Source organism: Tachyglossus aculeatus, chromosome 4, assembly GCF_015852505.1.
Source record: "Tachyglossus aculeatus isolate mTacAcu1 chromosome 4, mTacAcu1.pri, whole genome shotgun sequence".
Lineage (NCBI taxonomy): Eukaryota > Metazoa > Chordata > Mammalia > Monotremata > Tachyglossidae > Tachyglossus > Tachyglossus aculeatus.
The window spans coordinates 136525772-136547302 of record NC_052069.1 but is presented as its reverse complement, the minus strand read 5'-3'; the positions used below and the strand labels follow the sequence as shown (position 1 = coordinate 136547302).

General features: G+C 52.1%; 1 protein-coding gene across 3 annotated transcripts in view; it reads right to left on the bottom strand.

Moving 5' to 3' along the window:
- EXOC6B (exocyst complex component 6B) overlaps positions 1-21531 on the bottom strand; it is a 388942-nt gene that overhangs the window by 332080 nt on the left and 35331 nt on the right. For all 3 annotated transcript variants that reach the window (XM_038745562.1, XM_038745563.1, XM_038745564.1), the window contains exons 2-6: positions 11802-11967; positions 9985-10032; positions 8733-8823; positions 8567-8612; positions 4114-4318 (exon numbers count right to left, since the gene is read on the bottom strand). In XM_038745562.1, the coding sequence (XP_038601490.1) occupies positions 4114-4318; positions 8567-8612; positions 8733-8823; positions 9985-10032; positions 11802-11967 (556 nt within the window). The remainder of the gene's footprint in view (positions 1-4113; positions 4319-8566; positions 8613-8732; positions 8824-9984; positions 10033-11801; positions 11968-21531) is intronic.

The following is a 21531-nucleotide window of genomic DNA, read 5'->3' as shown; positions in this document are numbered from 1 at the left end:
GACTGTGAGCCCCCCCATGGGACAACCTGATCACCTTGTAACCTCCCCGGCACTTAGAACAGTGCTTTGCACATAGTAAGTGCTTAATAAATGCCATCATTATTATTATTATTATTATTATTATTAAGTTCATCAGGTTGGACACAGGCCCTGTCCCACAAGGGGTTCACATTCTTAATCCCCATTTGGCAGATGAGGAAACTGAAGCCCAGGAGTGCAGTGACTTGGACAAGGTCACACGGGAGGCAAGTGCAGCGTGGCTCAGTGGAAAGAGCCCGGGCTTTGGAGTCAGAGGTCATGGGTTCAAATCCCACTCTGCCAATTGTCAGCTGGGTGACTTTGGGCAAGTCACTTCACTTCTCTAGGCCTTAGTTCCCTCATCTGCAAAATGGGGATTAAGACCCCCAGTGGGACAACCTGATCACCTTGTAACCTCCCCAGCGCTTAGAACAGTGCTTTGCACACAGTAAGCACTTAATAAATGCCATTATTATTATTATTATTATTAAGTGATGGAGCCGGGAATAGAACTCAGGCCTGGTCTCTAACCACTGGGCCACGCTGCTTCTCTTCCTAGACCGCCCACACAAGCCCCATTCATTCATTCATTCAGTCGTATTTCTTGAGAGCTTACTGTGTGCAGAGCACTGTACTAAGCGCTTGGGAGAGCACAATCCAACAATAAAAAGACACATTCCCTGTCCACCACGAACTTGAGAGTCCAGAGCAGCGGAGACCGACATCAAGATAAGCAAATCGACCGCAGACAGGCACATTGGCGCTGTGGGACGGGGAGGGGACAGGAGCCCACCTCCCTCGGGAAGGCCTCCCAGAGGCCTCCTTCCAAACCAGCTCCCCCGGATCAGGAGGAAGAGTTAAAAACAAAGCTCCAGACCGAAGCCGGGAGAAGGGCCAGGACAGCTAGTGACGGGAGATCACCGAGGACCCTGGAACGGATGCTCCCGGAGGGCAGGGCCCTTCTCCTGGGAGGGCCGGGCCCGGAGCCCAGCGCGGCCAGAGCGATCACGGAGGCCCGTCGCCATTGCCGCCGCCCGGCTTTGCCACAGCGGCTGCCAGATGGCCTGCGGTGAACTGCACCGGTGGGTCCCTGCCAGTTCCAAGTCAGTAGACATTCTGAGGGATAAACAAAATGAGCACCCGCCTCGCTCACCGACGGTTGGGGCGCGGGGCCGCTTCTATCCCCGCGGCCTCGAGGGGAGGAAGCCCGACTCCCCCGGTGCTTCATCCATCCATTTGCTGAACGCTTTGCACGTAATAAGCGCTTAACAAATACCATCATCATCATTCGTTCATTCGATCGAGCGCTTACTGTGTGCAGGGCACTGTACTGAGCGCTTGGGAGAGTACAAAGCACCAGTAAGCAGATGCATTCCCAGCCCACAACGAGCTTGCGGCCTAGAGGCGGGGAGGCAGACGTGAATATATATAAGTAAATGCCAGATATGGATATAAGTGCTGTGGGGCTGAAAAAGGGGAAGATAAAAGATCCCCCCCTCCACCTCCCCATCCCCCCAGCCTTACCTCCTTCCCCTCCCCACAGCACCTGTATATATGTTTGTAGGGATTTATTACTCCATTTATTTATTTTATTTGTACATATTTATTTTATTTTGTTAATATGTTTTGTCTTGTTGTCTGTCTCCCCCTGCTAGACTGTGAGCCCACTGTTGGGTAGGGACCGTCTCCATGTGTTGCCAACTTGTACTTCCCAAGCGCTTAGTACAGTGCTCGGCACATAGTAAGCGCTCAATAAATACGATTGAATCAATGAATGAATCAATCAATCAACTGTATCTATTGAGCGCTTACTGTGTGCAGAGCACTGTACTAAAAAAATGAATGAATAAAAGGGAGTGAGTCAGGGAGACACAGAAGTGAGTGGGAGAAGGGGAAAGGGGGGCTTAGTCGGGGAAGGCCTCTTGGAGGAGGTGGGCTTTCAATAAGGCTTTAAAGCGGAGCGGGGAGAGTCACTGTCTGTGGGATTAGAGGAGGGAGGGCGTTCCAGGCCGAAGGCAGGACATGGGCGACGAGACAGGCGATATCGAGGCCCGGTGAGGAGGTTAGCACTGGCGGAGTGAAGCGTGCGGGCTGGGACGGAGAAGGAGAGAAGCAAGGCTTAGTCGGAGGGGGGGCAAGGCAATGGACAGCTTTAAAGCCCAGGGTGAGGCGTTCTTGCCCGAGCCGCGTATGCTGTGTCCGGGGCGAGCAGTGGCCTGGAGAAGCGGGCCCCACGTGGAGCATGGCGCCTGCTTCCTCCTTCCCGCTGCAGCCGGAGACTGGAACGTTTCCCTCGGGGGTCCTTCCCTGGAGCTGGGCGGGGGGGGAGGGGCCCCAGTAGACACGCACCCCCTTCTCTCTATGCGTTTAAGAGCTCAGCCCCAAAGTGAACTCTCCGCTCCCTTTCTAAATCCCGCCTCCTCCAGGAAGCCCGCCCACCGCTTCGGATTGCGCCCGGCCGGCAGTGAATGCCAATCCTCGGCCCTCGTGTTACTTGGGCGCCGCTGGCTGCCCGATTAATTATTTGGGTGTTTTTCTTATTATTACTATTATTATTAAGCGCTTGGGAGGGAACAATAAAACAATAAACAGACACATTCCCTACCCACAGAGAGCTTACAGTCTCTGTGATAGCGTACCCTCCCAACCGCTCAGCACGGTGAGCCTGTGAGCCCACTGCTGGGTAGGGACCGAATCCATATGTTGCCAACTTGTACTTCCCAAGCACTTAGTACAGTGCTCTGCACACAGTAAGCGCACAATAAATACGATTGATTGTTGATTGATTGATTCAATAAGTACCTCTGCCTGACTGGAGAACACCCGCTCTTTCCCGGGTCTGCCTCTGCCTCCGCTCTTTGGAAATAATTTACGGCCTTCTGTCTCTGCGATTCGTTAGGCTGCTTGAGGACAGGGAACATATGCTTCGCTTTGGGCGGACACTCACGAGTGCTCTATGCTCAGCGAGGGCTTAATATTGACTGATGGATTCTCATGGTTCCGGGCACTCTACCCCAAGGGGCCTTCGGCGAGCAGGCGGAGGCGACGCCCATTGGCACGGATCTCCGTACCGCCCTCAGAGACCCACGGGTCGCCCGCTTTCCCCAGCGCCCTCCGCCCCCAATCCGAGCCGCTCTCCCAGGCCGGAGGGTGGATTTCCACCGCCGCGGACCGAGAGAAGCTAACCCTGACTCCCGTGGTCGTTCTGGCTTTTTTTTGGTGGGGGGGAATCACCACGTCTGTTTGTTCAACCCGAAATGAGGCGACCCTGGCATTCCTGATGGGCAGAGGGCTATTCCTTCAACTACTTAAAAATTCTGCCCTTGGAAAATCAAAGCATTCACTAAACTAAATCGGGAGGAGGGGAACGGGGGACGACCACAGAAGGCAGGCACGCAGACGTGGTCCCTCAGGGGGATCCGTGGTCAGCATCTGCTGCTGGGCCGGCGGGGGTATTTGACAAAACTTCCACTGGGTGAGCTGAGGCCTGGTGATCAAGTCCTACAAGTGACCCTCTGGAATTGTCAGAGCCAACACACACACAAACACATATACACACACACGTATACACACACCCACTTTCCATAAACAAACGGGCCTTCTATTTACTGTTGGAGGGTCCTTCATCAGGTAAGCAGGGGAAATTTAATAAAACCAATATGACTGAAATTTCAAAAGGCAGGAAGCACTGCAAGTCATTACTTCTCTTTCTGTCAAAGAGAGGCCGAGAGCCCGGGGAAATTTTGGAGGCCTCTGGGAGGGACGACTCCCTCGGCAAGCCCTGGGGGAAGGGCCCTCTTGTCCGGATGAGGTCCCTTTGCGTGACGGTACCCCCAAGGGTGGGCACAAATCGTTCTACCGAACGGGTCCTCCGGTGGGAGCCGGGATTGCCATCGGCAAGCCATCTCTGTGCGCGTGGGCCAGGATCAGAAGTCGTCCTGGGGGAGGGCCGGATGGAAACCGAGGCACCGAGCGGGGAGCCCAGACACGCCGCCTCAGAACGAAGCCCTCCTCGCCCGTCCCGGGTCAAGAGCACCCGGTTCACCCGGCAGAGGAAACGCAGAGTGTCGAAAACCGCGGAAAAGCGAATCCTACCTGCTTCATGGCGGTCTCCCCGATCTTGTCTGAGTGTTTGCGGATGCTCTCCAGGAAGTCCTTGAGGTCCGACATGGAGACGTCCTTGATCTCCTCCCGCAGTTTGGGGATGTTATCTGCCATGACCTTGCAGAAACGGTAGTGGCTCACCTGGGGCAGGTAGACATGCTCCAGGTGTTCCAGGGTTTTCAACGCCGGGTAGTGTCTGGAACGGAACCGAAGCAGTCAGCCCCCGCGGCCGCCTCGCTCTGGGTTGGGGGCGTAGGCCCCCCCCACCCACATACACACAACCCCCCCTACACACACATATAAACACACAAACAACCACCATTACTACCTGGCCAGGCGGGAAGTCGATGACCTCTGCAACCCCAACTTCCTTGAGCCCCCCCACCCACCTGGACCCAACTGGGTAACTGATCGGTTCATCCATTCGGTCATATTTACTGAGTGCTCTCGGTGAGCAAAGCACTGTACTAAGTGCTTCGGAGAGTACAGCACAACAGACACATTCCCTGCCCACGGTGAGGTCACAGTCTAGAGGGGGAGACAGACATTAATATACATAAATAAATGAATAAGTTCAGTGCTAAGCGCTTAGTACAGTGCTCTGCACACAGTAAGCGCTCAATAAATATGATTGAATGAATGAATAAATAACAGCTATATACATATGTGCTATGGGGCTGGGAGGGGGGATGAAGACAGGGAGCAAGTCAGGGCGATGCAGAAGGGAGTGGGAGAAGAGGAGAGGAAAGCTTTTTCAAGGTAGGCTTCTTGGAGGAGATGGGCCTTCTATACGGCTTGGCAGTGGGGGAGAGCAATTATCTTTTCGAGTGAAGGGCTTTGGGCGGAGTTGAAATTTCAATCGTGATGCCAAGGAGGAGCAGGCTCCACGTGCTGTACAAATGGACGATCAGAAGGGGAAGACCGGAGGATGCAACTGCGGCCCGAAATTCTCAAAGATGATAATAATGATTATAATAATGATAGTAATTGTTAAGCACCTTCTGTGTGCCAACCACTGTTCTAAGCACTGGGGTGGATACGAGTTTGTCAGGTTGGACACAGTCCCGGTCCCACAAGGGGCTCCCACTCTTAATCCCCATTTTGCAGCTGAGGGAACTGAGGCCCAGAGAAGGTAAGTGACCCACCCAAGGTCACACGGCAGAGCCGGTGTTAGAACCCAGGTCCTTATGACTCCGGGACCGGGCTCTATCTGCTGATCCACGCTGCTTCTCTAAACAGAAGAGCTCGCTGTGGCCAGGGAATATGTCTGTCTGTTGTTCTACTCTCCCAAGCGCTCAGTACAGTGCTCTGCATACGGTAAGCGCTCAATAACTGTGAACGAATGAATGAATGGTGGAGCGCCGGCCCTGGCCTGGAGTCGGGCCCCCCAGCCGGCCACCCCTAATTCCACCGCTCTTGCTCGCTGTCCAGCCTGGGGAGCATCACTGGATCCTTTCCGGGCCTTACCCAGCTCCTCCACATGTCAACCTCTACAACTTGAGGTTGATTCCAACTTTCTGACTTCCTCCCGAGGGGCTGTGAAGATAAACACGCGGCTGTTTACGCTCCAGCTTGCGGTCCTAGAGGAAAAGGCGTCATACAGGGCTCGACTGCTCTATTTCCACCTGTATTCCCCTCTCCATTACTGCATATGGTTGCTTCCCAATTAACCATGCTGATGGATGGACAGGAGCCACACAAGCTACTGCCGTCCAACATTTCCCGAGTCTCAGTCTGGCGTTAAAGTGGCCTCCTCTTCTCCTGCCATATGTTTGGCAGAGCTGCTGCTATGCAACAAAATGATAATAATAATAATGGTACTCGGTAAGTGCTTACTATGTGCCAAGCACTGTTCTAAGAGCCGGGGGAGATAGAAGGGGTTGGATGCAGGCCCTGTCCCACATGGGGCTCACACTCTTAATCCCCATTTTCCAGACGAGGGAACCGAGGCCCAGAGGAGGGAAGCGACCTGCCCCAGGTCACACGGCTGACAAGTGGCGGAGCCGGGATTAGAACCCAGGCCCGTGAGCTACCCGCTACACCTTCGGCATCACGAGGCCCCTATTCTTCTTCCTTTGGTTCGTCTCTGAGGTTTCTCAACAGGAAGTTAGGGGCGGTTTTCCCGTCACATCCATCCACGAGAAAAATGGATGCCAGCCACATGCTGTATGGAGACGAGACTCAGATCTCTCCTGCAGCCCTTCCACGAGTCCGACGTCCGCAGTAACTCAGCGAGACGTCCATCTAGACCTGGACGAGTCTGTGCTATCAGAAGAAGGAAAATGCTGTCGTCGGAAGACGGAAAATGTTGTCATCTTCATAAAAAAACCACCCTCAGATGGGCAGGATTCTGACTTATTAGGCCTCGGTCACATTTCAGGTGGGGTTTGAAGTGGCATAAGGCAGAACAAACAGAATTCCTAGGCTGCCCCTAATTTCTTCCACAGTCAATGAATTGTGGGCCTCACTTCTCCTCACCACTGGCCCTCGCATGTCTCTGACTCACAGACTTAGGACAAGGATCCAGGTGATTTGTTTTCCTTCAGGCTCCTGCTCCACCATTTTTCCTTCCAAAGTGAAAAGTCAAATGGAGAGAGAGACAGAGAAACAGAGAGAGAGAGAGAGAGAGAGTGTGTGCGTCTGTGCGTCTGTGTGTGTGTGTGTTGAGGGGGGCACTTTTTCCCCTGGCCTCCATTCCAAAGAATGTCAGTATAAGCTAAGTCAAGCTGCAGGGAGGTAGGTTTCGTTCACATTTAATGGCCCCAAAGACCAGAACAATTCACATGGCTTAGGATAAACAGGACACTGTTTATACTACAATTAGGTAGGAAAAGCTATTTGCAATAAAATGCCATTCCTCTGGAGAGAAACTTAAGAATCGGGAGAAAGCCAGAAATTAAGCCAGAGAGATAAACACCCTTTAGGGTTGTATTATATTTTGGGACGCTGTTTACAGAACCAGAAGACTCTAACAACGTGGCCTGAGGATACACTCTGCATTCACTGATGAGGTACCCCCGTGCAGGCTGACAAAAAAAAGCTGGAAACAAACAGGCCTTAAGCACCACATTTTTGGTGTCCACTACTACAAGTTGCCGGCGATTCCCGGCAGCCGGGACTTTCACCTCCGGCCCAATGATCCCCCGCCATCCCCCTTTCCCTGCACGACATTCCGGGCCCGGCTTGCCCCCCTGACACCCAGGGATTGGACCCCGGGAATCCCAGGTGAAAGCGGTTTCTACTGGGGAGCGGTCTGCTCGCCGGTCGACCCACTGTGTCGGCTGGGGACAGTATGGACGGTTTTCTGTCGGACGGACAGACCCCGTGTTCTGTAATTCCGGGAGAGATGACAGTCTGCGGGTCCTTGAAGTCCACAGATCTTTCCGGGAGCTGGGGTGGTCTCCCTGTGGCCTCCTCTCTTGCCGGGACTCCTAACCACTAGGCCAACTGGCCAATGAGTGGTGCATCACCTCTTGGGGAAGCGAAGTGCCCAAAGTCACTCAGTTGACAAGTGGCGGAGCCAGAATTTGAACCCATGACCCCTGACTCCCAAGACCAGGTTCTTTCCACTGAGCCACGCTGCTTCTATCTCTCCCAGGACTTAGAACGGTGTCTGCCACACAGTAAGCTCTGTAAGCTGGTTATGGGCAGGGATTTGTGTCTGCGAAATCCGTTGTACTGTACTCTCCCAAGCGTTTGGTACAGTGCTCTGCAAAGAGGAAGCGCTCAATAAAAACCACTGATTGACTGATTATCAAATACCTTCCCAAAAAAACTAATCTGGAACCCTAAGTGAGAAGCAGCAAGATGCAGCAGATAGACCACCGATATGGGAGTCAGAAGGTCATGGGTTCTTATTCCGGCCCTGCCATTCATCTGCTGTGTGACCTTGAGCAAGTCACTTCACTCCTCTGGGCCTCAGTTACCTCATCTGCAAAATGGGAGTTGAGACCGTGAACCCCACACAGGACAGGGACTGTATCCAACTCGATTTGCTTGTATCCACCCCAGCACTTAGTGCACTGCCTGGCACGCAGTAAGCGCTGAAAAAATACCATCATTATTATTATTACTACTGCTACTATTGTAAGCGGTGTGGCTCGGTGGAAAGAGCCCGGGTTTTGGAGTCAGAGGTCGGGGTTCAAATCCCGGCTCCGCCAATTGTCAGCCATGTGACTCTGGGCAAGTCACTTCACTTCTCTGTGCCTCAGTTACCTCATCTGTAAAATGAGGATTAAGACTGTGATCCCCCCATGGGACAACCTGATCACCTTGTAACCTCCCCAGCGCTTAGAACAGTGCTTTGCACATAGTAAGCGCTTAGCAAATGCCATCATTATTATTATTATTATTATTATTATTGTTGTTGTTGTTGTTGATAATACTATTACTAATAATAATAAATGAGAATTAGCGAAAGTCCTGTTCTGGACTTTCTGCTTACCTCTTGGTTTTCATCTGATCCCTCAGTTTGCTGTACATCTCCAGCACTAGACAGAAGAAGGAAAAGAAAAAAAAAGGTCCAGTCAGGCAAGATTTAGTGCAGGTGGAAGAGTAATAGACGCGGGCCTGAGGTGCTGCCAACTCTTCCCTGAGCTCCCGGGGCTTACCTGGAAGGCACAGCGTTAATTTATCCACCGTTGCGGAGATATTTCTCTGTTGCAGTCGACACTGCTTCAGTTCCTCCATCACTATGACCAGCTGGGCGGGGAGAAGAGGCAGAACAGAATTAGGCCATAAATAAAGAGCTTTCACCCACATTTTCCCACCCGGGGGCCAATTCATCAAGAGAGCCCGGACAGCTCCATCGCCACACCTGCCAAGCGGGCTAAGGTACTGCCTTCCCCCGCCAGTAAAACACGCCGCCGCTTCCCACCCGGCCTTGCCTGCCAACCGCTCTCTACCCTGCCAGGCGGGGTGGGGGACGCCCTGTTAGCCGCTTCCGGTATTCTCCCAAGCACTTAGTACGGTGCTCTGCACACAGGAGACGCTCATTAAATAGGACTGAATGAATGAATTCCAGGACTAGTGGGATCCCAGACTGCCCCGACGTTCCCAAGGTCCCCTTTCCCCGCCCCTCCGGAGGCCAACGGTGACCGTTACGGAGGCCGCCGAGAGGAAGGTGAAGGAGCCGGGACTTCCATCCAGTCCCGCTCCGGACAGCCGGACCCCGAGGGTCCTCTGTCTTGCCGTAAAGCGTGTATTCGCGCCGGCTCTGGGCTAGAGCGAGAGCACGGGCTGGGAGTCAGAAGGTCCTGGGTTCTAATCCCAGCTCCACCGTTTGTCTGCCGGGCGCCCTCGGGCAAGTCGCTTCACTTCTCTGGGCCACAGTTCCCTCATCTGGAAAATGGGGCTTGAGACTATGTGCCCCACATGGGATGGGGACTTTGTCCAATCCGATTTGCCGGTATTCACCCCAATGCTTAGTACACTGCTTTGCACATGGTAAGGGCTTATTATTTTCATTATTATTGCTATTATTGTGGAATCGGGAACGTTCTTCCAGCAGCCCGATGAGCTCAGCCTGCCGCGCCGACAGAAGAAGCTCATCGTGGGCAGGGAACATGTCTATTTATTGTTCTTTTGAACTCTCCAAAGTGCTTAGTACAGTGCTCTGCATGCAGGAAGCACTCAATAAATGCAACTGACTGGAGGCCCTCTCAAGGCAGGTTCAGGATGGAGCCTCTAGACTATAAGCTCGTCGTGGGCAGGGAATGTGTCCGTTTACTGTTCTAGCGAACTCTCCCAAACGCTGAGAACAGTGCTCAGCACGCAGTCAGCACTCGATACGTATGACTGAATGAATGCATCTGTGGGTGCCAGGGGTGCAATGCAGCTTTCCCGAAGAGATACCGCTCTTACCTCCTTTCCTTTGTGCTGCAGTTTCCGGTTGGTGTCCGTCACTTGATTCTGCAGAGAGAAGCCTTAGGGTGAAAATGCACATCGAACCCAAACTTCCCCTCGGGCTGATGAGTGAGAGGAGGGAAAAAAAAAAGCCAAAACCTGCCCCAGAAGAAGCTGTCTGCACCCCTCCGGTAAGGAATCGCAGCAACGAGCCAAAAATCGGAACTTGCTTGGGCTCACTGTTTAGAACGGTGCCTGGTATAGAGTAAGCACTTATGAAATGCCATAATTGTCGTTATGGTATTTATTAATAATAATAATAATGGCACAAGGTTAGGCTGCTCCTACTTGGGCTCCTCGAGCAATCCAAATTGGGCTCTCCAAACCAAACTGCGTCTTTATGGAACCCAACCAAATTATTGGTGTCCCAAAATAGTTGGCTCCTCTTGGGATGGACGATGGGTCCTTACTGCAAGCAACGGTCTGAAAACAGAGGAGTCTCACTCGTGTTCGTTCTGGGGAACTGGGAGAGTGGGGGAGAGCACTTAAGTAACCTCGCCGCTATGCAGAGGGAAGAATTCAGAAATTGGCCTTCGGATCGCCTTTTATGGAACAGAGGAACTGAACTGGAGTTGGGTTTCTCCAAGAAATATATCTGAAAAGATTTGGAAATGGAACGCATTGGTCCGATGGATAGTCATGGGTTCTCATCCCGGCTCCACCACGTGTCTGCTGTGTGACCTTAGGCAAGTCGCTTCACTTCTCTGGGCCTTGGTTACCTCATCAGTAAAATGGGGAATAAGACTGTGAGCCCTCTGTGGGAAAGGAACTGCGTCCAACCCGATTTGCTTGTATCCACCCCAGCGCTTAGCACAGTGCCCGGCCAAATACCATCATTATTATCATTATCTAACGGACATCTTTTGAAAGTGAACTCTGGGAGATGAAACATCAACTTGACAAAGGATCTCTGATGAACCCCTACAGGCACACATTTTTTTTTTTTACAGGACAGAAAAAGTCACAGAAACCTCTGTTGAAACAGCAGTCCAAAAAAAAAAGCAGTGCTCATATAAAGTGTCATCTGTAAAATACCAATAATTTCTTCCTTCTTGAAAAGTCATCAGCCTGCCTTCCTCATGCTTTTCGCCCTAAACCGAGCTGAATTCAAACTCGACGTCGTCTCATTTCCCTTAGCTTCTCCTAAGTTAAGGCAGCCCTGTGTCAATAAATTCCATACTTGTATAGCTGCAATTCAGAAAATGGATTCTTGTTCTGGTAAATTTTTGAAGTAGACAGTAAGCGCCAACTACAGCAATAAAAAGTGTGCCTTGTATTTCTAAAGCCCCATCTTCCACGGCTCCCAAGCTGCTTTCGATTCATTCCCTAATTCAGGACACGTCCCGGGTTGGGGGCGGGGGAGAGAGTAGTAGGAGGGGAGCGAGAAAGGGGAAGAGGAGGGAGAGGGGGAGGGAAAGGAGGTAATATCCCCACTGGGGCAGACCAGGTGACTTTTCTACGGTCACCCAGAGTCGATAAGATTCGAAAGGAAATCGCTTACTGGCTTCATGTGAGCAGTGAGTCTCCAGTTGAAATAAGCTGCTCCTCAACCCTGCAGTGGTCCTAATCCAATTTCGGCAAGAAGCGCTGCCCAAATCCTCAGATGCCTGAGTTTTTTTTTTCTTCATGGGAGCCTGCCAATCCTCAGGCGGCACTAGCCAAAAATCTGGCGCTGCTGGCCAGGACCCCGCGGTCCTCCTCCTCCTCCTCCCCCGTGCCCCGGTGGATGGGATGCCGTCACCCCCCCGGCCCCGCCGCCCCCCGATGCCTCCTACCTTGAGCTTCTGGGCTTCTCCTCGGACTTTCAGGAGCTCGGTGATGGAGTCCACGAAGCCCTGGTAGTGGAAGTTGCACATTTTCTCGATCTCCCGGTCGTGGTTTCGGATGCGGGAGTCCAGTTTCTCCATGAACCGGCCATGCTCCTCGCCGTCGTACACAGACCTTCGGAAGACAAGTTGGCCTCGGGGTTAACGATAATAAAATAATAATAATAATAATGGTATTTGTTAAGCCCTTACTACAAGCCAGGGACTGTACTAAACGCTGGGTGGATACAAGTAAATTGGGTTGAACACAGTCCCTGTCCCATGTGGGGCTCACGGTCTCAATCCCCGAGGCCCAGAGAAGTGAAGAGACTTGCCTATGGCCAAACAGCAGACAAGTGGTGGGGCCGGGGGGGGGGCGGGGGGGGGGGACGACAGGCAATGTACTGGACCCTCCCCTTTTGAAGGGGGAGGGCAGGAGAGGAAAAAAGGTCAAGTGGAGCAAGAGAAAGAAAGGGGGAAACCTTTTGGGTGATGTGACGGTTAAGAAAGGCTCCCAACTGTGGGGCTGGTTCCAGATTCATTCTCTTCTACGATAATAAAAATAAGAATAATTGTGGTATTTGTTAAGCACTTACTATGTGCCAGGTCCTGTACTAAGCGCTGGGGTGGACACGAGCAGATGGGGTTGGACACAGTCCCTGTCCCATGTGGGGCTTGTAGTCTCGAACCCCATTTTACAGGTGAGGTAACTGAGGCCCAGATAACGGAATAACTCGCCCAAGGCCACTCAGCAGACAAGTGGCGGCGTCAGAATTAGAACCCTGACCTTCCAACTCCCAGTGGGATCACCTTTTAGCATGCTCTACCCACAGTAAGTGCTCAATAAATACGACTGAATGAATGAATGCCGTGGGGCCGGGAGCGGGGATGAATAAAGGGAGCAACGCAAAAGGGAGTGGGAAAGAGGATGGGATCACCTTTGAGCGTACTCCGCACACAGTAAGCGTTCAATAAATACGACTGAATGAATGAATGCCACGGGGCCGGGAGCCGGGATGAATAAAGGGAGCGACGCAAAAGGGAGTGGGAAAGAGGATGGGATCACCTTTGAACATGCTCTGCACACAGTAAGCGCTCAATAAATACGACTGAATTCATTTGTTCATTCAATCGTATTTATTGAGCGCTTACTGTGTGCAGAGCACTGTACTAAGCGCTTGGGAAGTACAAGTTGGCAACATATAGAGACGGTCCCTACCCAACAGTGGGCTCACAGTCTAGAATGAATGCTGCGGGCCGGGAGCTGGGATGAATAAAGGGAGTGACGCAAAAGGGAGTGAGTGGGAAAGAGGACAGGATCACCTCTGAATGGGAAGGCCAAACGGCGCTTTGGAATCGTGCCGCTCTTTGATCAATGATACTTATTGAGTGCCTTCAGGGAGCCCCAAGTTTGGACCACCAGCTGGGAACCCCCTAAACTTCCAAGAGCTGACGAAGGAAACACCTGAAGGCCAACACCTGAACCCCCCAGCCTGTCGAGGCGATCGGGTTTAGAGTCGCCGGCAGACTGCGTGAGCGAATGAGGCCACCGAGGCCCAGAGAAGTGAATCGACTCGCCCTGGGCCTCCCAGCAGGCGAGTGGCGGAGTCGGCATCAGAATCCGGGTCCTTCTGCTGCCAGGCCCTGGCTCAGGAGGGCTCAGGGCTCGCACCCTGGGTCGCGTCGGGTGCTGGGGTCACCGGGCTCCTGTAGACAGGCACAATGGGTCGCCGGGCTCCTGCAGACTGGCACAACAATTAGTTCTCCGGGCAGACGGGCAAAGCTAGACAGAGGCTGCCATCTAGTGCTGGCCCGCCTCGCCTCGCCGCCGCTGGAAGCCATGGAAACCATCCGCTCCCTGCGCCCTGGATCCAGCCTGCTTCCCTGGGAACACTGCCCTCGCTCCTTGTGGCCAGGGAATGCATCTGTTCACCGTTATATAGTAATAATAATTATTATTATTATTCTAGACTGTCTTCTAGACTGTGAGCCCACTGTTGGATAGGGACCGTCTCTATGTATTGCCAACATGTCCTTCCCAAGCGCTTAGTACAGTGCTCTGCACACAGTAGGCGCTCAATAAATACAATTGATTGATTAACAAATGCCATCATCATCATCATCATCATCATGGGGCTCACAGTCTTCATCCCGATTTTACAGAGGAGGCACAGAGAAGTCGAGTGACTTGCCCAAGGTTGCGCAGCAGACAAGTGGTGGATCCGGGCCTAGAACCCTGGTCCTCTACCTCCCAGGCGTGTGTTCTAGCCGCTAAGTTGCATTCCTCTTTCTCCCCTCCCTGATTCTCCTAAGGACAAATGACAAGGCCTGCGGAAAAAACTACCCAAAACTTCCCTCTATACCTTCATCACCATCGCCAATGGTATTTATTGAGCGCCTACTGTGCAAGAGCACTGTATTAAGCACTTGGGAGAGTACAATACGCCAGAGTTGGCAGACACAGTCCCTGCTCACGAGGGAACTAGTGAATTAGCCCATTTGCTCAGAATCTAGGACAATTTGCCGGTTCTGAGTACGGAAGTGACAGCCCAAAACAGGTGTCAGCCTGGGGGTCGTGGGTTCTAATCCCACCTCCGCCACTTCTCTAGTGTGTGGCCTTGGGCAAGTCACTTCACTTCTCTGGGCCTAGTGACCTCATCTGGAAAATTGGGCTTGAGAATGCGAGCCCCACATGGGACGGTAACTATGTCCAACCCTGATTCCGCCCTAGTGCTTAGTACAGTGCTGGGCACATTGGAAGCACTTAATGAATGACTTAGGTGCAGTGGGGTGAGAGGACTGCCCCCCCCCCCCCCCCGCCCCCGAGCTTGCCACAGTTTCCAGCTAGAGGAGGGAAGCCCCTGTTTACCCCACAGCCAGTTCAGGACAGATTCTCAGCCCTTTTAGGGCTCCACAAGGCCCAAGAGTTCTGAGTTCAAATCTGCATCTTTGACTGTGGGCCACAACTTGATCACCTTGTATCCCCACCACCACCACCAGCACTTAGAACAGTGCTCTGCACATAGTAGGCACTTAACAAACACCATCATTATTATTCCTAAGCACTTGGGAGAGTACAGTGGAGTTGGAAGACGTCCTCTGCCTATAAATGAGCTTAGAGTCTAGAGGGGGGAGGCCGACATTGATATTAAATAAATTAATCAATCACAGAGATGTACATAAGGGCTGTGGGAAGAACCTACAGAATCTGGTGGCAAATGGAATACGTGGGTTGAATGAAAAGATATGGGATCCATAGCCCTCCCATCGCCCCCTAAGACTGGTCCTTATTCATTCAATCGTATTTACTGAGAGCTTACTGTGTGCAAAGCACTCTACTAAGCTCTTGGGAGAGTACCATATAACAATCAATGTTCCCTGCCTACGAAAAGCTTACAATCTAGAGGGGGAGACAGACATTAATAGAAATAAATTCATGAATCACAGGGAGGTTCCTAAGTGCTGTGGGGTTGGGAGAGGGGATGAATAAAGGGAGCATCAGGCAGATGCAGAAGGGAGAGGGAGAAAGGGAAAGGAGGGCTTAGGCTGGGAAGGCCTCCTGGAGGAGATGGGTCTTCGATAAGGCTTTGAAAGCGGGGTGGAGAGTCATCAACTGTCGCCTATGAGGGAGGGCATTCCAGGCCAAAGATCACCCCCTGAGGCTGGTCACCGGAGGACGGCCAAGGAAGGCTGGAAAACCCACTCAAACCTACCGGGGCCTGTGGGAGTGAACTCTCCTTTCCAGGTTCTTTGAGCAATTGGGTGAGAAATCTCCAACTCCCCATCCCTTGGGAAGGTTGGGAAGGATGATGGGGAGGGCAGGGGTGTGCCACCCGAGGTTGGAGAGCCTGGAACAAGACTTGGGAGCAGGCGTCTGTCCCCCCAAGGGCGCACTTCGGATGGGCCCCTCAAAGCCGCTTGAATCTCGAGCCAGCCGAGGAATCGGGCCCTCGGAGCCTGCTGCTGTCATCCAAACATGCTGGGCTGGCCACAGGAATCCCGGCCAGCTTCCTCCTCCTCCAACCTGCTTCAAAGGCTGACCCCTTCCAAAACTTGGGGTGGCACGCTACCCGGGGAGGAGGTGGGGGGCAGGGGAGGGGATACGTGTCTGGGACCTGAAGGCTTCCAAGAAACAAAGGAACTGGAACTGGCGCTTCTTGGTTTTGATTAGTCCCCAGAACGAGACCAGGAACTAGCCTGGACTTTTTTTTTTTTTCAGACATATATTTTTAAACTTCTCTCATGGTTCTAGTCCTCTAACATTTTCTTCTCATTAAGCCCCATAAAAGCATCATTAGCATTTCTGTTTATTCCAAAAGTTAAAAATAAAATGGAAAAATAGATCTACCGCATAATGTTGAAACAGACCCTGCTGAAGGTCAGGTGGAGTTTAAAGTCTCCTCTTATCTGTCCGGCTGCACACCGCACGGCCTCTCGACACCCGGCTTGGGCCTGGGACCTTTCGGAGGGTCCGAAAATCGAGAGGTACGGGTCCCCCTGGGCCAGCAGGGAGAGGGCTGTGGGGGGCTGAAAATTTGAAAATAGAAACCTGGCTCCCGCAGAACCCCCGGCCCCGGCTCTCCACCAAACGCAGATGGTCAAACTCCTATCTCTCCAAGGATCTTTCCTCGCAAACCCCGGAGAAACCGGTGTTCGCTTGTCCATCCGATCGCATTTATTGAGCGCCTACTGTGTGCAGAGCACTGTGAGAAACAGCAAGGTGTAGTGGCTAGAGCACAGGCCTGGGAGAAGGTCTTGGGTTCCAATCCCAGCTCTGCTGTGTGACTGTGGGCAAGTCACATCACTTCTCTGGGCTTCAGTTACCTCCTCTGTAAAACGGGGATTGAGACTCTGGGCCCCACACAGGACCAGGACTGTGGCCAACTCAATTTGCTTGTATCCACCCCAGCACTTAGTACGGTGACTGGCACAAAATAAGCGCTTCACAAATACCATCATTATTATTATTGTTGCTAAGCACTTGGGAGAGTGCAATACCACAATAAACAGACACATTCCCTGCCCACAACGAGCTTAGTCTTGAGGCGGGAGACAGACACATGAATAGAAATCGAATAAATGACAGATATGGACAGTAAGTGTTGTGGGGCTGGGAGACGGGAATTTCTGAGTCAGGGTGCCGTAAAAAGGAGTTGAGAAGAAGAAAGGAGGGCTTAGTCAGGGACGTTCCAGACGCTCCAGGATGGCTTCCTGAGGAATCTCCCAAGCCATCAAGAAAAGTCCCTCGTAGGCAGGGGGTCCTGTTAGCCGTGACCCCATTGTGACTAACCGTGGGGGCAGGAGAACCCCGGTTTGCCCAGGGCTGAAGGTGCAGGGCTCCAGTGAGGAGCCATATGAAGGCAGAAATGACCATCTTGTCACAAAACATCTGACAGACTACTACTATTGTGGTACCTGTTGAGCGCTTACCATGTGCCAAGAACTGTTCTGGGCGCTGGGGTAGATACAAGGTAATCAGGTTATCCCACGTGGGGCTCACAGTCTTAATCCCTATTTGACAGATGAGGTAACTGAGGCACAGAGAAGTCGTGACTCGTCCAGAGTCACAGAGCTGACGAGTGGCGGAGCCAGGATTAGAACCCACGACCTCTGACTCCCAAGCCCAGGCTCTTCACACTGAGCCATGCTGCTTCTCCCGCATAAACAAAATTGGGTTGGACACAGACCCTGCCCCACATGGGGCTCACAACCTTAATCCCCATTTTCCAGCTGAAGTAACTGAGGCCCAGAGAAGTGAAGTGACTTGCCCAAGGTCACCCAGCAGACCAGTGGCAGAGCCAGGAATAGAATCCATGACCTTCCGACTCCCAAGACCGTGCTCTAGCCATTTCGCCATGCTGCTTCTCACTATACCACAATGCTTCTCAGCAATGGGCAATGAGGAAATCAGCCGTGAAAAGCGAGGAAATCCCAGATAAATATCATCATCTGCCGCGGCTCCTGCCATGACGATGCCGGAATGCCAGAGCTGCCAACCTCCCTGGCCCTGAGGAAGCGCCCAAAGATTTATTTCACTTTTGTAGCTTTCAGTGGTGGTCATGAGGTTTAGCAGTTGGGGAGGGGCCCCGGTTTCTGGTCTTGGAGCGGTAACAGAATCCCTGGCGATGACTGTTGTACTTATATTATTGTACTGTACTCTTCCAAGCGCTTAGTACAGTGCTCGGCACACAGTAAGCACTCAATAAATACAACTGAATGAATGAGTGAAGCCTTGCTCCATCTATCAGGGTTTCCGGCCTAATAACAATAATCATTATCATCACAATCATTATTATTATGGTACTTGTTAAGCGTTTCTTATGTGCCAAGCACTGTTTTAAGAGCTGGGGTAGTACAAGAAGAATAATAATTATTATTATGGCATTTGTTAAGCACTTACTATGTGCCAAGCACTGTTCTAAGCGCTGGGATAGATACAAGTTAAACAGGTTCGACATAGTCCCTGTCCCACATTGGGCTCATATTTTTAATCTCCATTTTTTTTTTTTTACAGATGAGGTAACTGAGGCATAGAGAACTGACTTGCCCAAGGTCACACAGCATACATTTGACTGAGCCAGGATTGTAATGATTATTATTATAATACCACGGGGTATTATACACAGTAAGTGCTCAGTAAATACGACTGAATGAATGGAAGTGCTGGAGGCCCAAAAGGGGATGGGGGAAGTGGGCGCAGGAGAGAGAGTAGGAAACTGGGGACAACTGGGCCCCAACTCTGGCTCTGGCTCTCCCTCTGCCCTCCCCATGTGGAGGTGCCTGCAGGCCGTGTTTAATAAACCCCGGACCTGGGACTCAGACGGTCACGGGTTCTAATTCCGGCTCCTCCGCTTGTCCGCTGCGTGACCTTGGCACTTCACTGGGCCTTGGTTCCCTCATCTGTAAAAACGGGGCTTGAGACTGCAAGTCCCACGCGGGCCAGGGACCGTGTCCAACCCCATTTGCTTGTATCTGCCCCAGCGCTTAGAACAGTGCCTGTCACACAGTAAGCGCTTAACAAATACCATCATCATTATTATTAGGCCAAGAGAACACACCCCTCCGGACAGACATGCAGCAGTGGCCTCTTTGAAGCAGGAAGCCTTGGTGTGCTGTTGGCCCTGGTAGAAGGGGGAGGGAGCCATCCATCCCCAAAGGCCTGGTGAAACAATTGCTTCCATGTGGAGGTCTTTTTATGGCAATGTGCTGCCTGGGGTAACTTTCTTCTGCTTCCCTGCTTTACTACCGACTATTAAATTAAAACCAAGGACAATCAAGCTGCAACAGCCGGGAGGAAAGAGTGAGACAGCCTCCGAACCCTCAGAGCCACCAACTTAACTCCCAGAGGAAGAGCCCAACTCACAGGCCAAAAGCCCAGAATGAGAAACTCAAGATGGGCCGGCCAGCCCAGAGCCCAGAGGCACAGTTCATGTCTTCTTATTGTGGTATCTGTTAAGCGCTTCTTCTGCGCCAGGCGCTGTACTCAGTTCTGGGGTGGATACAGGCAAATCGGGTTGGACACAGTCCCTGTCCCACATGGGGCTTACGGTCTCCATTCCCACTTTACAGTTGAGGTCACTGAGGGGCCCAGGGAAGTGAAGTGACTTGCCCAAGGCCACACAGCAGACAAGTGGCGGAGCCGGGATTAGAACCCATGACCTTCTGACTCAGAAGGCTGGCCGGCCAGTCCAAAGCCCAGAAGCCCGGGTTCATGCCTTATTGTGCTATGTGTTAAGCGCTTACTCTGTGCTAGGCACTCTACCAACTGGTGGAGGGGAACACAAGCAAATCAACGTGACCCTGGGGAGTCAGAGGGGGATGAGGGGTTCCAGACTCATTCATTCATTTGTTCAATCCTATTATTGAGGCTTACTGTGTGCAGAGCACTGTACTGACCGTTTGGGAGAGTACACTAGAACAATTAACAGACACATTCTCTGCCCACAGAGAGCTTATAGTGTAGAGGGGGGAGACACTCGTTAATATAAATAAATGACAGATCTGGACATACGTGCCTTGGGGCCGGGAGGGGGGAATAAATAACAATAATAATAATAATAATAATAATAATAATAATAATGACATTTATTAAGCATTTACTATGTGCAAAACACTGTTCTAAGTGCTGGGAAGGTTACAAGGTGATGAGGTTGTCCCACGGGGGGCTCGCAGTCAATCTCCATTTTACAGATGAGGTAATTGAGGCACAGAGAATGAATAAAGGGAGTCAGGACTATGAGGAAGGAAGCGGGAGAAGAGGAAAGGGGGCTTAATGAGGGAAGACCTCTTGGAGGAGATGGGCCTTCCAGAAAACTTTGAACGGGGCGGGGGAGAGAGGATCTTCACAGGTCCTTCCTCGGAGGTGCCTGCCAGCTGCAAATCCAAGCCGGCTCTCCTAGTGCTCTTGGCAAATCCCGGGATTCCATCCCTGAGGGAACAGTACCCTCGAACGCATGGCTTTTGCTGTTCCGCTTGGAAAACAGGCCCAAGGGTGGGAACAGCTTGCGGTTCGGCTCCCGAGAGGATCCCGGCAACGGGAAAGGCAAGTTCCCGGCAAGAGTTGGTCCGGGGAGTCCGGCTGTACTGGTAACACCGGGAGTTGGGATTTTCAAATAGACAGCAGCCAGGCTCCCGAGGTTTCTTGGAGGCAGTCGATCGACTTCTTTCCGTTCCAGACCAGAGGAATGTAGTGTGAGAAGGCTCAACTGTCAGGAATGGAGTGAGGGAACTAATCTCCTTCTTCAAGACTGCCAGCCCATCTCCCCAGCGTCCTGCCTCAACCTCGGGAAACCCTCTTCCAGAAAGCCTCCCCGCAACGGCCCTCAGAGGAACAGGAAAACACACCAAGCATTCATTCACTCATTCGTATTTAATGAGCGCTTACTGTGTGCAGAGCACTGTACTAAGCTCTTGGGAGAGGACGACTCAACAATAAACGGACACATTTCCTGCCCGCTACGAGCTTACAGTCGCAGCCACCAACAGCTAATAATAATAATCGTGGTATTTGTTAAGCGCCTACTATGCGCCAGGCACTGTACTAAGTGGCGGGGTGGATACGAGCCAATTGGGTCGGACCCGATCCCTGTCCCATGTGGGGCTCACGCTCTCAATCCCCGTTTTACAGATGAGGTAACTGAGGCCCAGAGAATTGAAGTGACTCACCCTAGGTCACACGGCAGGCAAGTGGCGGAGCCAGGATTAGAACCCATGACCTTCAGATTCCCAGGCCCAGGCTCTCTCCACTGCGCCAGGCTGTTTCCCAAAGCTGATGATGGCGTGGGCTCCCTCAGGTCTAGAAAAAGCCCCCAACCCTTTTCTTCTTCTCTGCCTCCGAACCCCAGTCCCACTCTCTCCAACGACTTTGTCGCATGTTCCCGTTTGCACACAGTAAGCGCTCAGTAAACACGACTGAATGAATGAGTGGATCTCCGCCGCCACTGGGAAGCCTTCCGACACTTATCCCCTGCCCCCATTCCTGGTTCCAGTTACTCCGGTGCTACTGACCCTTCCCACTTCACAGTTTTCTTCATGCTTTTGCGCGCGCTGAACGGTGACACCAAAAATGCAGTGTTACTTACGATTTAGGGATAAGGTTCGATTTGGGGGCGTTGATAATAATAATAATAATGATAGCATTTATTAAGCACTTACTATGTGCAAAGCACTGTTCTAAGCGCTGGGGAGGTTACAAGGTGAT